This window comes from Filicampus tigris, chromosome 8 (assembly GCF_054856515.1).
Source record: "Filicampus tigris isolate MCC_2025a chromosome 8, RoL_Ftig_1.0, whole genome shotgun sequence".
NCBI classification, from domain to species: domain Eukaryota; kingdom Metazoa; phylum Chordata; class Actinopteri; order Syngnathiformes; family Syngnathidae; genus Filicampus; species Filicampus tigris.
Window position 1 is genome coordinate 18,281,038 of NC_141224.1, and position 16,554 is coordinate 18,297,591.

Here is a 16,554-nt window from a genome sequence, read left to right on the forward strand (position 1 = left end):
CTACTGCAATTTTGCCTCACTCGTGACAAGTAGTTGCCCTACTAGTGAGCCAAAGCTTTCCAATTAAATTACTGTGCTGAAATGTCATACAGTATACGAAAGCAGTAGTGGAAAAAATAGTTGTACATTACAGTTGTTCTACATGGCGCTGATTCTTAAAGGACAAAATGCAAGGTAGCTTTATTTATTTTAAAAATGAACAAAAGTAGGTTTCTAAAATTTCCGCCCGCCCCAAAAAAACATACTGTTAAATTGATATTAGAATGTTTAAAATACCTTAATCAAAGGTTTTGGGAAAAAAGCTAACTTTTTTATCTGGATTTCCATTTGCGTGCAGCGTAACAGCTAAATGCGACTTCACCATTTTTACTTTGAACTCTGGGCTCCACTAATTTTATAGACCAATAGCAGAATTTAAAAATGTATTCTACAGCCGATTGGGAGCCAGTGTATAAAGCCTTTAGAACTGGAGTCATGAGTACATGAACCATGAGGCTGAACAAATATGGCTTCCATAGTAGTAGTAGTAGTCAATTATTTGAAACTCAACCCAAAATCAGCAGTGGTGGCCTGCTACTGCTTCACTTATGGTCTGTTTTTCGATGGTTGTGTCTCCCCTTGAACTGTCCTCTAGTTGCACATGCGCCCAGGTTGATGCTGTAGTTGGTGGTGTTGCGGATGACAAATAGAAGTGGAGGGATCGGGCACGTGTGCGCCCCTAGCGGTGACGCCGCACGTACAAAAAGACATGAAGGAATTTCCGCTGACGTCACTGCGTAAGTCCATAACAGGGCTGCAGCTGTCTGGGAGCAACAATAACAAGCTTTAATAACCAGTAACTTCAACGCGACCGAAGCGCTATATGACAGCGCCAAATTCTGCGAAATCCCGCAAAATGTGGCGTTAGGAATAATTGTCGCCTTCGTCTCTTCGTCCTCCGAGTCGAATTGTTCGTCTTTATTTTTGTCGCAGCAACCGCCGCGAATCAAGCAGCAGACTCGGCCGCAGGGGAGCAAGACAGTTTGGGGCTGCATCTGGGTCAGTGGGCCTGTCGGCGGCTTTGCCGGTGGTTTCGTTACCCCCGCATTGTCCCACCGCATCTGTCGTCCTTTTTGGGGTTTATATCGCCAAGTGTGCTAACATGCAGGCTAACGGGGCAGCGCCGGACCGAGACACTGAAGTGTCCTGCCGAAACGGTACCCAGAACGGCGAGTCGTCCGCCGCTGGGGCAGCTCACTCCAATGGACTTGGGTCAGCCACCAACAATGGAAACCCAGTGAGTAACAACAACGGAGTGTCAGCCCAGCCCGCGTCCAACAACAACAACAACAGCTCGGGCGACATCAACTGTGGCGTCAAGAAAAAGAAGCGCTTGTCTCAGTCTGAGGAAGACGTCATCAGGCTCATCGGGCAACATTTACACGATTTGGGTCTCAAGTAAGTGAACTGGAGTGGACTTTACTTTGTGCCTAGCATCAATACGGGACACACTCGTGATGACATGTACATTTTTCAAACTATTTTGCGGAGAAAATTCTGTCAGGTCTGTCTTCTATGACGACAAAGCGCAACTAACGTCAGTTAGCGGATGACAGCGCCGTGAATTGCGAACATATACTAGTGCGCCATCAGAATACATTTTTGCAAACGCGTCTGCAATGAATAGCTTCGTGTGACATTAAGTCGGGACATGGACCACGCTGTTGAAGCCTGTTGTTCCTTTTGGCCCACGACCATGATCACTTGCTTGATGGGCTTGATTACTGACTGCCTTGACTTCTGAAGGACAGACGTACTGTACAGTATCATCACATCAGTTAGTATAACGCATCTTTAAAAGTCGATCATTTCCACATAGACAACAAAACAATATCAATATTAATAACATAACCAAAACACAGGAAGAAATTGGGCAGTTGGGATCATAAAACCCAGATAGGGTTTATAAAATCGATACACCTTCATAGACCCTAAATACAAACAAATTTGAAAATGAACTTTATCTACATTAAGAGCATACAAGAGAAAAACATTTCAGGAATATCAACAACACAAATTGAAATAAGTGTTGTTTTTGTTTGTTGCAGCATGTGTGTTCATTCTCACGATTCCATACACATGATGGCCAAAGAGAACCGATTCAGTAGTTCTCTATTCAGTATTTGCATTTATGTAGATAATACATATAATAAACCTGCGCCGTAGTTTGAATGTGGAAAAGATGTACATGAGCTAAATTGCATTCAAGGGAGACAAAACACCAAACATTACATTTCAATAGGTAAGCCGATTGATAGCTGGAAAGAAAACAAACAGAAAACAACACAAAGAAGCATCGCTCTCCTCACTCTTGTTGCCTATGTGTAGTGGCTCCCCCAAACACAGTCACATGTTATGAGAGGGGATGTACTCCCAGGTCAATGATGTGAATTGATTTTCTACTCTGTGTCGTATATTGTTTGCAGTCAGACGGTAGACCTCCTCATGCAAGAATCTGGCTGCAGGCTGGAGCATCCCTCAGCCACAAAGTTTCGCAATCATGTCATGGAAGGAGAGTGGGACAAGGTTGAACCAAGTTATTTACTTTGCTGCTGTATGAGTGCAGCTAAAGTGTATATGCTTTTATTTGTCATTTGAAATAAATACATGAGTTTGCTTAACCTTTCTACTTTAGGCGGAGAGCGACCTAAACGAGCTGAAGGCACTGATGCATTCACCCACTGCTATAGTGGTGAGTGTCCCCAGACTATTAGCACACCCTATCACTAACTTTTGTTGTTATGAATATTCATGAACGAAGCACATGACATCAGATTGAGTATGTGTGTTTGAACTCCAGTAGAGGTCAATCAGATAAGTGCAATTGTCTGTCTGCGCACCATGAAGCCATTAATTATATTACACAATGCACTGTATTACTTCAGCTTGCTCAACTGCAGACTTTGAACCACAAAGTAGCACGTATTTATTTGTAACGTTTAAGCTTGACATGTTACAGGCATGCGGTTTGTATGTCTGCCTCACTGTCAGATGTTTGCTTTTTGTCTCTGTGCATGTGTGGGCTTTCTCTGGGTAAAAAGCAATCATCATGGCCCTTAACAATAGTTTTTCTTGGGACATCAATAATCACGCAACTTACCATGGTTTGCTCAGATCACCATGCTGGGTCACACCCTGTTATAATTATGATTTTGACACCATACCCTATGGAAACTATTTTCTCCACATGTCTCTGCTTTGAGCTGTATCAACGTTCTTGCCACAAATGTTTTATATTGTAGAACTTAGTATGGAGGGTTTCGTCGTCTGTGATGATCATCGACAAATTGCTTGGTTATACTGTGTAATGTGCAATACAAATCATGTGGGAGTCACGTTGCCTTTTTTGTCTTTGTTATCCTAACGTCGAACTGTGCAGCGCATGAAGTTCCTCCTGCTGCAGCAAAAGTATTTGGAGTATCTCGAGGATGGTAAAGTCTTGGAGGCTCTGCAGGTTCTCAGAGCCGAACTCACTCCTCTCAAGTACAACACGGAGCGCATCCACATTTTGAGCGGGTCAGTACACCAATCCTTCGCATCAATAATACAATAACTTTCAAAAAGTATATTTCGCATTGCCTTTCTCTTATTATTTACTAATCCCAGGTTTTGAGTCGAAGAGTATAATTTTTTTTTCTTTTCTGAATTTAAGGCTAATGACTAGTTCGTTCGTCTATTAGGCAACATAGGCAGGTGCTAAGGGCCCTGTGTGCCACAAAATTGGGGAAAAACACACCATCAATATACTGTAAATGTTTTGAATCTACTTATTCCTATGAACTCTTAAAATAGAAAAGGTGTCATATATATGTAACGCTTTGGCCAAATATATTTCTGCAAATGCTAATATGACAAGTCATCCTGTTTGCATTTGAAAATCAGAATTTTCAAGAGTGTATTTTGTTTTTAAAAGAGAAGTTGTTGTTTTTTGAGTCATGCATGCCGCAAACCTGGCAACTGGGCATTACGCTCTGACTCGGGAGTGCAGAAGCCACCTCATGAAACAGGTATCATGGAAGGAGATCCTGAAATGATTTCATTTGGATTCAGGGATTATATTTTAGATCAAATCTGGGTATAAGACAATGGCAAAATGCAATTTAAAGATAAAAAGCACAACATTTAAGACATCTAACCTCATCCGTCAGTATGAAACCTCTGGATGCAGGTAAGCTACGCTAATGTCCTAATTTAGCTCACCGATAGCTTTTCAAACATGAACTACCCTTCACGTCACTTATGCATTTAATTGACAAAACAATAAAGTGACCGCCTATACTGTTGAAAACTGCGACTGCGTATTCATAAATGCCATATTTTGTGGGTTGTCTCGTTACGGTCTGTCAGCGTGTCTGCCATATTTAATGTGACAGATCCGCCCGTAAACTGATGCTAGGTAATGGACTGAATTTCAGCCGACAAAATGAATGCCTCTCATTTAGCATTTAGTTCATAATAATGTATTTGGGGATGCAGCAAACAGCAATTGACCAAAACAATGTATGTATTCTTTTTGAATCTGATGATTCCGTACGTTTACTGTAGTCCTATAAACAGTATACTGTAACTCAATATTAGGCTTTACATGATCAGGATTTTTGGAGCCGATCACCGACCAAGTAAAAAAAAAAGAAAAAAAGAAAAAAAAAAACTGATGGAAAGATGGTGCCATATATCTATTTAAATAACTTTTTGTTTACTGCACATTTTTTAAATGAATTTGGAGACAAAGTAGTCCTTTGTAACATTTAAGTGAACTTGTGTACTGTTTACTGAGCATCAACTGAAGAATTCTCAAGCATTCTTGCCAATGTTTAGCGATCTTTGCAATGCCCCAAGGAAGGGAAGTAAAGAGAATAAAAACCAGTAGCGTGATTTGAATATAAAACATTTCTTCATTAGTAAACAAGCAAAACTTGATTTTTCGAAACTATGTAGCTGTTTTTAAAGCATTGACTGAAAAAAACCCAAGTACATACTTTAGTTTGAACTTTTGAATTTATGAATCCTAACTCCTGCATGGCAGGATGAAGTGAAGTCTGACGCTGACATTGTACAGCAGCCTTTGGCATATATATCTCCGAAGGCAGCGAAGTCTGACTGAATTTTTCGCAACAGTCATATCAACTCACTGTCGTTTCAACAGTAGATAAGAAAGTTGATTGTGTGGTTTGAAGGTACCTGATGTGCAGTCATGCAGAGGACCTGCGAGCCAAAGCGGACTGGGAAGGCAAAGGCACCGTATCCCGAACAAAGCTGCTGGACAAACTCCAGAGTGAGTGCAGTCTGACTCATGTACACCAACTGTACACGGCGTATTGTACATTCTACAGTGACTGATCCTTGTGCTTATCGTGCCTTTACTGAAATCCCGCAGCTGCTTTTCTACATTTGAGCATTTGTTTCTGGTGTAATCAACATTTTGTTTAGGTTATTGAGTTGGATGGTGCAATTGATGAGATTTGTTCACCATTTAATGGAAAATGATTATCTTTTTAATGCATTTAAAGGGAAATCAACCCAAACCCAGCAGGCCCGGCATTCTGATTAATTTTGTGTTTGTGGAATATAAGTTAAGCAGCAAAATGCACTCGTTTTTAGCCATCTCTTTGTCTTCTGTTGACTGAAAATGACATCACAACTGCTCATAACGACTAATCACGGCTGACCTGTTTTCTGAATCTGAGCCGTGATTGGTCGTTGTGAGCAGTTGTGATGACATTTTCAGTCGACAGAAGACAAAATGGCCGCCCCAGAGCTGGTTAAAAATGAGTGGATTAACACTTATTCCACAAACGCAATACTTATCAGAATGTCCTGTTTCAACTAGTCGGCTTGCATAGAACATATTCTTGAAAAAAAAATTTGAGGTTGACTTCCACTTTAAGCCAACATTTTTATTTTCACAGTGATTAAATGTGATGTATCGCTTAAGGCAGTTTGAAACTCCTTCAACCTACTTTTGACATCAGTGCTATCATTTTTCCTAGAACGCAAACTATTATTTCAATTTGTCATCATAATTTCATGTCTGACTCTCTTTAGTTGTATTTTCCTTAAAGGTAACACATTGTTAAGCAGATTTATTCTTATTCCCCTGTTTTTTTTGTCATTTCACTACTTCGTCATCAGTGAGAGTCACTATACAGTGTAGTACAAATAATATTCATTGTGACTAGACTGGCAAATGCAAATGAGCTGACCTTAAATGTGTTAAGTGTCTGTCTGTGGGTTCACTGTACTCGAACTGTCATTCCCAAAATAAACTCTCCCGTGATATGATCACTCCTAACTGGACAGGCACCAAAGCTGAATTGGGTCTTCCTTTGCCCTCCACAAAGTTTTCTGGAAAATCAATGTAATTGATGTTTAATCAATTTCATTTTAACCCCTCGCCTTGTGTGATTGTTGCCTGGCAGAAGTAAATAATTGTATATGGTCAGTTGTTTTACCAAAAGCTGTTAATATTTACCATGCAGTGTGATCTTTCTTTGCGTGTGCAGCCTACCTGCCGCCGTCAGTGATGCTGCCTCCTCGCAGACTGCAGACTCTGCTAAAACAGGCGGTGGAACTACAGCGGGAGCGCTGCCTCTACCACAACACTAAGATGGACAGTGGACTGGACTCTGTCTCCTTGCTGCTCGACCATGGCTGCAGCCGGTAACCCACACTTATAGACTTATAGAACGTCTTCCTGATCTCCTTTTTATTCAAAAGTATTGATATAGATGTTTTTGGTATTGTGTTGTTGAGGAGGCAGACAAAATGTAGAAAGAAGATGGATAGGCAAAGTCATAATTGTTTTATCAACCTTACTAATGGAAGGCTCAGGTCGAGGCCAGCCCTTAGTCTACTCTTGATCAAAACAAACTTTTTTACTCTTTATTCCCACTCTTAGAATATTTTGACAGCGATACAATTTTTCATTTCTTTTTCTTGCTTTCATGGCAAACTCGTCATAAAACCATAAAACCGTCTGGAGTGTGTTTGGAAGTGACGTTTTTGTATGATGTGAAGGGGAAAAAAAGGAGAGTACAAATCTCATAGCTGAAAAAGGACTTTATTACTTTTAATTAGCCAGAGCCAGTAGTGTCATCTTTCATCAAAACACTCCATAATTATAGAATCATACCACATTTATGATTAGCAATAGTAATAATATTAATATTATTGTTACCTGTTTTAAGAAGGAAGTCAACCCCAAAATTTTCTTTACAATATTATATATTAATATTATTTACAATAATTAAATATTACAATAGCATGGCTCAGATTCAGAAAACAGGTGAGCCGTGATTGGTCGTTACCTGATCCCTGAGCAACTGTGGTGTCATTTTTAGTTGACAGCAAGTGACAAAATGGCCGCCCCCTCAGATGGATAAAAACCCCTCGATTTTGCTGCTTAACTCATATTCTTCAAACGCGATATTAATCAGAAAGCTGTGTTTGAACTAGTGGAGGCATGTAGAACATATGGGGGTGGCCCTTTCTGATGAATGTAAGTGTATAATGTGGTCCAGTGGCCAGACTCACACCTTTTTAGAAATTCTAAAATTGTTCTGACTTTAATTCAAAATGAAATGAATGTCACTGTTTTTAGGAAACAGTTCCCCTGCTACACTCAGCAAATTCTTACTGAACACTGCAATGAAGTCTGGTTCTGCAAGTTCTCCAATGATGGCACAAAACTGGCAACCGGGTCTAAAGACACAACAGTCATTATATGGCACGTTGACACGGTAATGTATTGTGAACTTCTTTTCATCATGCTACCCTGTCATCAATTACAGATGATTTTTTTTTCCAATTACAGGAAACAAGGCAGGTGAAGTTAATGAAGACTCTGGAGGGTCACGCGTATGGAGTTTCTTACTTGGCATGGAGCCCTGATGATTCCTATCTGATAGCATGTGGTCCTGACGATTGCTCTGAGCTGTGGCTGTGGAATGTACAGGTAAATTCATCTCAGGTCATTTGCAAATACATCAGCATGTGACCAGCCGTGCTTGCCAGACGTGTTAAGTATGATACATTACTACAGCTCCAACTCCGATTTAGAGACTGAGTTGCCCACGAAGGGCAGCAGCCGCCGAATTTTCATTAAATGGTTTATTATTAGTTTTGCCAGATTCAGTCACAAGTTGTTTCCGTGACCGCTGTGGGTTTTTCTTGCATTAACGGGGGTGCCAACAATTTTGTCCACGTGTGTGTGCGTGTGTTATTTACAAAAATGTGAGGGTTCACTCACGTTTCTGAGATACTGTAGGTGGGTCACATGACATCAACCTCCCCTGAAGCAACTTGAATTCAGTGCAGCGTGTTCCCTCTCTGGTTGTTTAGACGGGGGAGTTACGAACAAAGATGAGTCAATCTCATGAAGATAGTCTCACCAGCGTGGCGTGGAATCCAGATGGCAAACGTTTCATCACTGGTGGGCAGAGAGGCCAGTTCTACCAATGTGTGAGTTTCGCAACACACTCACAAATACACATTTACAGCTTACACAAACAATACAACTGCACTGCTGAGCAGTGATAAACAGTTCATCACTCAGGTTGGCCAGTGTCGGTCAAGCTGACAGTTTTGCTAATAAAGCTGTCCTGATAGTTCATACTAACACATATTAAAAAAACAAAGCAAAAACAACAACAAAAATCCCAAATTGTTGTCATGTTTGTATAGATCTCAGTCATAATCTCCCCTATGTAATTGGTTTGTTTTCAAGACCGGTTGCTCAAACTAGATCTGCTCCCTCAAGGGGCACAGTAGTCACTCAAAGTATCCTTGAAGTGGAAGTCAACCCCAAAAATGTCTTTCCAATATGTTCTATGCAGCCTCATTAGTCTAAACCTGATTCTGATAGATATTATGTTTGTGGAATACAGGAAGTCCTCGAGTTACGACGTACATGAAACGAAACATTCGGAATAATCAGTTTAAATGAACGAGCGGACAGAGTTGCGCCGGCATTTGAATAACGGCGACGCACGGGCATCGTGATTCAAATGGTCATTTCTGCTTGTTACTTTCTACTGTCAATAAAACACTTGATATTCCTGTCACTCACCACAGGAATGAAGCAGCCGGTTTCCTCCTCACTCCAAAAGTGCGCTTTTGTGCTGTCTCTGAGCTTGTTTACCTCTGCTTTTGTATTTCCGGTGGGTTGCACGCCAAACACCCGCATACCACGGGCGGAGCCAGAACGTGGCTAATGGGTGGGCCTGGAAAAATCAGGATGTGCCAGAAGATATCTCTCTCACTCTCGCACAATCCTCCTGTCCCGACACATTGTATATTCAAATAAAATGACAAACCGAATAATATGAAGTTCAGATCTTCCCTAGACAACCACAATTATGCCATTATTAATTTTCAATAAAATAAAAAAAAAAACACAAACAATTTCATCATTTACTAAAAATGTAAAAGTATATTTTTTCATGAATCTCATTGGGTGGGCAGTCTGTCAATCAATGTCAAAGTAGTTTGACATAAATATCAACTTTAACAGTGAAATCCAACATACGCGGAAATTCGGGTCGCCAGCCTAGGAACGGAATTCGTTCGTAAATCGAGGACTTCCTGTACGAATTAAGCAGCAAAATCCACCCATTTTTGTCCATCTCACGGGGTGGCCATTTTGTCATTTACTGTCGACTGAAAATGACATCACACTTGCTCAGGGCTCAGGCAACGACCAATCATGATTCAGCTTCAGAAAACAGGTGAGTCACGATTGGCCACTGTGATGTCATTTTCAATGGACAACAAGAGGCAAAATGGCCGCCTGAGATGGTTGAAAACTAGGGGATTTTGCTTCTTAACTCATATTCCACAAACGCAATTGCAATCAGAGTGCCGTATTTAGACTAGTGGGAGCGCATAGAACATATAATTGTGAAGAAAATTTAGGGGTTCACTTCAACCTCTAAATTGTATTCATCCCTTCTGTTTTCACTTATGTACATTTGTGTTGTTATTGTTGTCATTTGATGGCATTGAGGTGCACCCCGATGTTCTTGTTCGAGGGAGTTTTTAATTACCGGTATTATTTTATGTTCTTTTATAATGGTTGAAAGGCTAAATATTCATAGCTGTAAAATTAAGGTATGGTGGGTTATTGTGGACACAACTGTAATTGGCAGACGTATGGATGGTCCGTTGATGGTCAATTGATGGATGTGAACTATGAAAATGTTTAATAGAGAATTGGTAAAAAAAATAAAAATAAATAAAAAATGCTATTCAAATGTGCATATCATATTTTAAATGTACACTAGCACAGCATTACAGTACAAATCATACTAAATACAGTATTTGTATTTTTTTAAACATGAAGATAAAACAATTTCAATGAAAAGCAGTGAGTTGCATCTCGGGGCAGTCATAACTAAAGACTTTTTTTTACTCCCTGTCTGTAATGAATTCACAGCCCACTTCTGGGTCGGTCCTAACCCAGCAGTTAAGAATCACTGGTATAGGCAACCCATGTGACTCAAGAAGAAAATAGTTTTGAGAATAACGAACTGCGCGTGTCGGCCATCTGTCCCAACCAGTTAAAGTGAAAGGATTGGGGATTCTGCACCATCTCATGAGATATAGTTCCGAATTTGCCCTAAATACTGTATTAGCTAAAATGATCATTTGAGAGCGTGATCGATAGAGTGAGTGGTCTTGCGGAAAGAATTAGGAAAATCATTTTATGAGACAGAGGTCAAGTCAGATGGTGGAAATTTCTGCTTCATATTCTTGTCAAATTAAATTATTCTAGTTACTCCAGTTACATTGAGTGTCAAATTGCGAAATGTTATTATGGTGGCTCGTTAGGATCTGATGTGTGTTCTGTTTTATCATTTTTTAATTTTTTAAATTTCATCCAGGACTTGGATGGGAATCTGCTGGACTCATGGGAAGGCATTCGTGTGCAGTGCTTGTGGTGTTTGGGAGATGGACGCACAGTCCTTGCTTCTGACACCCACCAGCGCATTCGTGGCTACAACTTTGAGGACCTGACAGACAGAAACATGTAAGTCAGTAGCAAAGGAGTATGACCCACAACGGTGCATTCTTCTGGACTTTTTCCACTTCTTTGGCATCATGTCATATACAATCCTTTTTGTGTGTGTATATAATGACGGTTTACAGTTCATTGATTTGAATGGATGAAAATGCTGATGTTTGTATTTGTTTTTGAAAACATAAAGTAGCATGCTCATGGCCTGAGAATACTACTATTCGAGTACCAGTAAGTAACCGGATTGAAACAGAGACTTCCTATATTGTGCCCAAAAATGTTTAAAATACATATATACAGGTAAATATTATCAACAGAGGGACAAAAAGGGACACGCACTAAATGGTTAACTTCTAGCAATAAAAAATAAAATGATATCTACTACTAGCAGAATAAGAGACTTTTTCTCTCTTGACAGAAATAAATTGAAGCAGTAATTCTGTTCCAAATTCAAATTGTGGCTGCTGTTTTCTTGCAGAGTCCAGGAGGACCATCCCATCATGTCCTTCACAGTCTCCAAGAATGGAAGATTAGCTCTGCTCAATGTTGCTACCCAGGTCAGTGGCTGTTCACTTAACGCCATAAAATGGTGACGCTCAAGCTACCGGCTCCCTCTTGAGCTCAACGCTAACAGTTTAATGCTATCTTGACTGTGTTGGCAGGGAGTGCACCTCTGGGACCTGCAGGATCGGGTGCTGGTGAGGAAGTACCAAGGGGTGACGCAGGGCTTCTACACCATCCACTCCTGCTTTGGAGGCCACAACGAAGACTTCATTGCGAGCGGCAGTGAAGGCAAATGTCTTTTATTGAAAAACATTTGGTCACTGTCTTTTGCGTTACACCATCAGGATGTTCAAGAACTCGTGTTAGCATTGCTGTCCACCATTATCTAACGACCATCTGGTGCCAACTGACAAGAGCTGTACCTTGTACCCGTACCACAGACCACAAAGTTTACATCTGGCACCGGCGCAGCGAATTGCCCATCGCAGAGCTGACTGGACACACGCGCACGGTCAACTGCGTGAGCTGGAACCCCGTCCTGCCCGGTCTACTGGCGAGCGCCTCCGATGACGGAACCATCCGAATCTGGGGACCCGCTCCCTTTTTGGATGTCCAGGACGCAGAGGGTCTTAACGGTAAGAAAGTCAACTCTAGCCTTAGCTACCAGGCCAAAGTTGCACAAATCTGGATAAAGGTGTTTTTTTTTGTTTGTTTTTTTTCCACCATGGCACATCAAGAATAAATAATGACACCGGCCATCTATTTGTAATGTCTTATGTGGCTTCCCTTGTACCAGGTGGTACCCTGCTAATTAACCCATTAAGACCTAAAGCTCAACAGGTCCCCAAAACCGAAGTTCGTGTTTGGCATTACCCTTGAAAACCTGACGTTTTCCTAGAAATTCAACACCTACAAAATAATTCATATCCCAGCCCCTGTAGCAGACAGAAACATAATTCCAAAAGAATTTGAAAGCTTAGACATGCGGCTTGCACACAGACCCGTGTTTGTTAACCTTTACTATTTCAATCAAAGAGGTAAAAATAAACTGTCAGTGCATGAGAAGCACTATTTTTAATTTTTAAAAAATCAAGTGGTAACTACAATCCTCTATTCTGTTACAAAGACGTCGATATTGTCATTGTCTACAAACATATATCTTAAAGAGGAAATCAACCGGAACATATTTTTTTCAAAAATAGGTTCTGTGCAGGCCCACTAGGCATTCTGATTAATATTTCGTTTGTGGAATAAGAGTTAATCCACCCCTTTTTAGCCATCTCAGGAGGCGACCATTTTGTCACTTCTGTCGACTGAAAATGACATCACAACTTGCACAGGGCTCAGATGACGACCAATCATGGCTCAGCTTCAGAAAACAGGTCAGCCGTGATTGGTCGTTATCTGACCCCTTAGCAAGTTGTGATGTCATTTTCAGTCGACAGAAGTGACAAAATGGCCGCCCCCAGAGATGGCTAAAAACGGGTGGATTAACTCTTATTCCACAAACGCAATATTTATCAGAATGCCTTGTTGCAACTAGTAAGCTTGCATAGAACATATTCTTGAAAAAAATATGTTTGGGTTTAATTCCACCTTAACCATATATCACATTCGATTGGTTCTACTGGTTCAAAGTCCACAATCGCGTCGTCTATATCACTGCGGTTACTCATTTAAGAGCTCCCGCGACTGCGGGGTCCGCCATTATCACTCCAAAGACGTCCGGAACATCCTCTGCGGGCTTACGACACCGTCACGTGCATATTCTGATGCATTTCATTGGTTAAGAGACCGAGAATTAAATAATAAATAGAAAATTACGTATACGCTCTCCCGGCTTTAGGGGTAGAAAGACGCAACAGCGCTCCCGACTCTAGTGGTAACAACGCGGTTATGCGCTCCTGTCTTTAATGGGTTAAAGGGAAGATAGAGACAGTTGTTTGTCCACAATTCCTTCCAGTTGCGTAACAGCTTGGCCTTGGTGGAGCTATGTGCTCTATTTAGAACATTTTAGACAACCGTATAAGACAACAGCACACCCAACAACCAAAAGTGTATCCATAGCAATAGTTGTGATGTTTAAAAGCATGCCTCAGTAATCCCTGGCTAGAGGCATTGTCAAAAAGGGAAATTTGACGTTCACTGGAGTGAATCAGGAAGATGGTTCGACAAAAGAGAAGCTAGGCTTGTTTCCCGATTGATGAATGATTGATGATGATGAAGTGTGTCCTGATACTTGAGTCCGTCTGCTGTATTTGAGGTGAACGCGCGCTGTCGTCCTGTCAGATTGTTGCAGCATGGACAGCTGATGATCTGCGACCGCTGCCGTTGTCGCCGTGAACGCGACGAGCACTAAATGACTCTGGTGACACTTGACTGGATGGAGCAAGGAGAGTTTTGCTGAGCGGACAGCTGCATCCCGGAGACCGAAGCAGCGGTTGCTGTGTGTCAGGAGGTCCCTTCGACTTCTTGAGACCACACTTGGAAGTCCGTTATACGTCAACACACCTTCTCCTGACTGGATCCACCCCCCACGCCCCCACTTATTTATTATCAGAGACATAATTTATTGTTTAAGTGACAGAACAGCTCCTGGTAGAAGGTGTGTGTGTTGTTTGCTTTCTCTCTTCACCTCAACATCTTGAAATTTTACCTGCAGGAACACAATGGATGTAATTAATTATCTCCTACGCTATGTTGTCTTTTTTAAAGTACAGAAGAGATTTTATGGTTTTGTTTTCCTTCCACTTTGTTGCCGACGTGCATAGACAGAAGAGTATTTCATGAGCATGTTGCACAAGATTGCACAAAATGACGTGTTTGATGGTCCACTTACGCTCAACAGTATGTCCACCATCTCGTAAGACGATTGAGTAGCTAACTTGTGGCAACAATTCATTGGGAGTGGCAGTGTAGATTCCTTCATGCCTTTGTTGTTGATGTCTTTTATTTCCTCTGGCTTCACTAGTTGCTCTTATACCCGAATCTTGTTTGATTGTAGCCTGTTGCCATCTCTCCTTGCAGACTGCAGTCCACTTGTTTTAGTATAGTTTCGTTTAGTTGCAACTTGTAGTTTCGTTTAGTTGCAACAAGTTTTATTCTTCACAGATTTTCTCGTTACAAATGGAGGTAAACATTTAAATTCAGACTCCCTGCTTTTTAAAAAAAAAAAATCTTTTGTTTACCCAAAGGTAAAAATATTCACTAGGATGTCAAAACATGACCGTGTCTGTGTCTTTAAAGTTTAATTTTTTCCCATCTCGTCTCTTATAGAAAACAACAATAAAAGTTCTAATTCATCCAAGAATATTCACAAATATTACATGCTGATTTAAAATAGAGCCGCAATAATCTCCCGAAACAGCTGATCATTGGTGGTTTTAAACTTTGTCATGCAGCTGTTGTAAGCTATTTTCAATGCCAGTACTTTTAGTTAGTGAATATTGCTGGCAGTGGGATGGGTTTATATTCAGAATTTGTGTGTGGTCAGGAATGTCACTTAATGCACCAGTTGCCCAAAGGGTATTGGGATTCAGGTCTGCAGGTTATGTGTTGATAGTGAGCGTATATTCCATATCACGTGACCGGCCATTTACGTCTGTACGCATCGCTACTGAGGTACTATTGTTTTACAATGAACCACTCACCTCCCACACTGTAAAAAAAAAAAAAAAAAGAAATACACACTCATAAACTTGTACAAAGTGTTTCCTTTTATAGATTCAAGTGAACAATCTGGTTTCTGATGTTCTATGTGCTGTGTATTTGTGTTATGGCATGTTTGATGAGGTTGCGTTCAAATACGGGATACAAAATATGCCACAGGGTTCCTGCATTTTTATTTGGCGTTTTTTTTTTTTCCATGTCAAAAATGTTTCAGAGCGCCTTTTCCATGAGATACTCACAAGACTGTCTTATAATATTTACATCGTGCACTGAAAACTAAATCCAAACCAAATCAGCAATTTGGTATGTACAATGCACAAGTTTCATTTCATTTTCACCCATAATAGTGTGTCATTTCTAAACAGCTTTTACAAATTGCTTAATAAAAAGAAAAACTGTCCAGCCCTAGAAGACAACACGCTGCACTCGCCTCGAGTCTGAGAACACTTTTTCTGACATAATCATCTCTTAACACACACACACACACACACACTTCAGTCAGTCATCGCTGTGGTGTTCAAGTATCTGCTTCTGTTATCATTTGTTTTGATTCTGTGGTTCGGGCTTCTCTTGCTGTAAGATGACAAAAGTAGGAACTTCCTTTGCTTGCAGGTAGTTTCTGCCAGATGCGTGTTATTACAAAAGTGATTGTACTGTTCTGTATTGTTCTGTATACAAATTTTAAATAAAGAGTCAGGGTTTTAAAATCCCTTGCCCAGTTTTAGAAGCTAAAAGATTTCATAGGGTGCGGTCCAAACATGTCTATGATGAATCTTGACAAATGTCAGACGCTTACAAAACTGATAGGAAATTGCTATAAAGCAGATGTGAACCCAAACATATTTTTTTTTCAAGAACATGTTCCTAGCAGGCCCTCTAGTTGAAACACGGCATTCTGATTAATTTTGCCTTTGTGGAAACTAAGTTAAGCAGCAAAATGCACTCATTTTTAGCCATTTCTGGTGGCCATTTTGTCTTCTGTCGACTGAACCAACTAGTGGGCCTGCTGGGAACATATTCTTGAAAAAAATATATGTTTGGGTTGACTTCCACTTTAAACTGCAAATGGGTGATGATCCACTTATTTCATCAGTGCCCCACCAGAACTGCATCCATCTAAATCAGGGATAAGCAACTTAAATGCTGGAGGCGGCCACAATTTTTCATCAGTGCTTCTTGGGGGGGATTCATAGGACCACACACTTCCTAACTAGATGTATGCCAAAAATGCTGAATTAAATATCGACAAAACACATGCTCTGAATATTTCATTTCTGATAATAGATTTTTAAATGCATGTACAAAGGATCCACTGTCTTAACCCAATG

General features: G+C 40.7%; 1 protein-coding gene across 1 annotated transcript; it reads left to right on the forward strand.

The window, feature by feature from the left end:
- Positions 1 to 759: 759 nt before the first annotated feature.
- wdr26a (WD repeat domain 26a) lies at positions 760 to 15,933 on the forward strand. Its single transcript, XM_086037497.1, has 14 exons — positions 760 to 1,437; positions 2,466 to 2,565; positions 2,675 to 2,731; positions 3,419 to 3,555; positions 5,217 to 5,314; positions 6,543 to 6,699; positions 7,640 to 7,778; positions 7,853 to 7,993; positions 8,380 to 8,499; positions 10,920 to 11,065; positions 11,532 to 11,610; positions 11,716 to 11,845; positions 11,998 to 12,192; positions 13,847 to 15,933. The coding sequence occupies exons 1-14, from the start codon at positions 1,142 to 1,144 to the stop codon at positions 13,867 to 13,869; spliced, it is 1,818 nt and encodes a 605-aa protein (XP_085893623.1). The 5' UTR covers positions 760 to 1,141; the 3' UTR covers positions 13,870 to 15,933.
- The last annotated feature ends 621 nt before the right edge of the window (positions 15,934 to 16,554 follow it).

Excerpts from the sequence above, each read along its gene's own strand:
- wdr26a (XM_086037497.1), top strand. The coding sequence starts at position 1,142 with ATGCAGGCTAACGGGGCAGCGCCGGACCGAGACACTGAAGTGTCCTGC. Across the intron at positions 6,700-7,639 it reads CTCGACCATGGCTGCAGCCG|GAAACAGTTCCCCTGCTACA; the intron begins GTAACCCACACT and ends CACTGTTTTTAG. Across the intron at positions 12,193-13,846 it reads GGACGCAGAGGGTCTTAACG|ATTGTTGCAGCATGGACAGC; the intron begins GTAAGAAAGTCA and ends TCGTCCTGTCAG.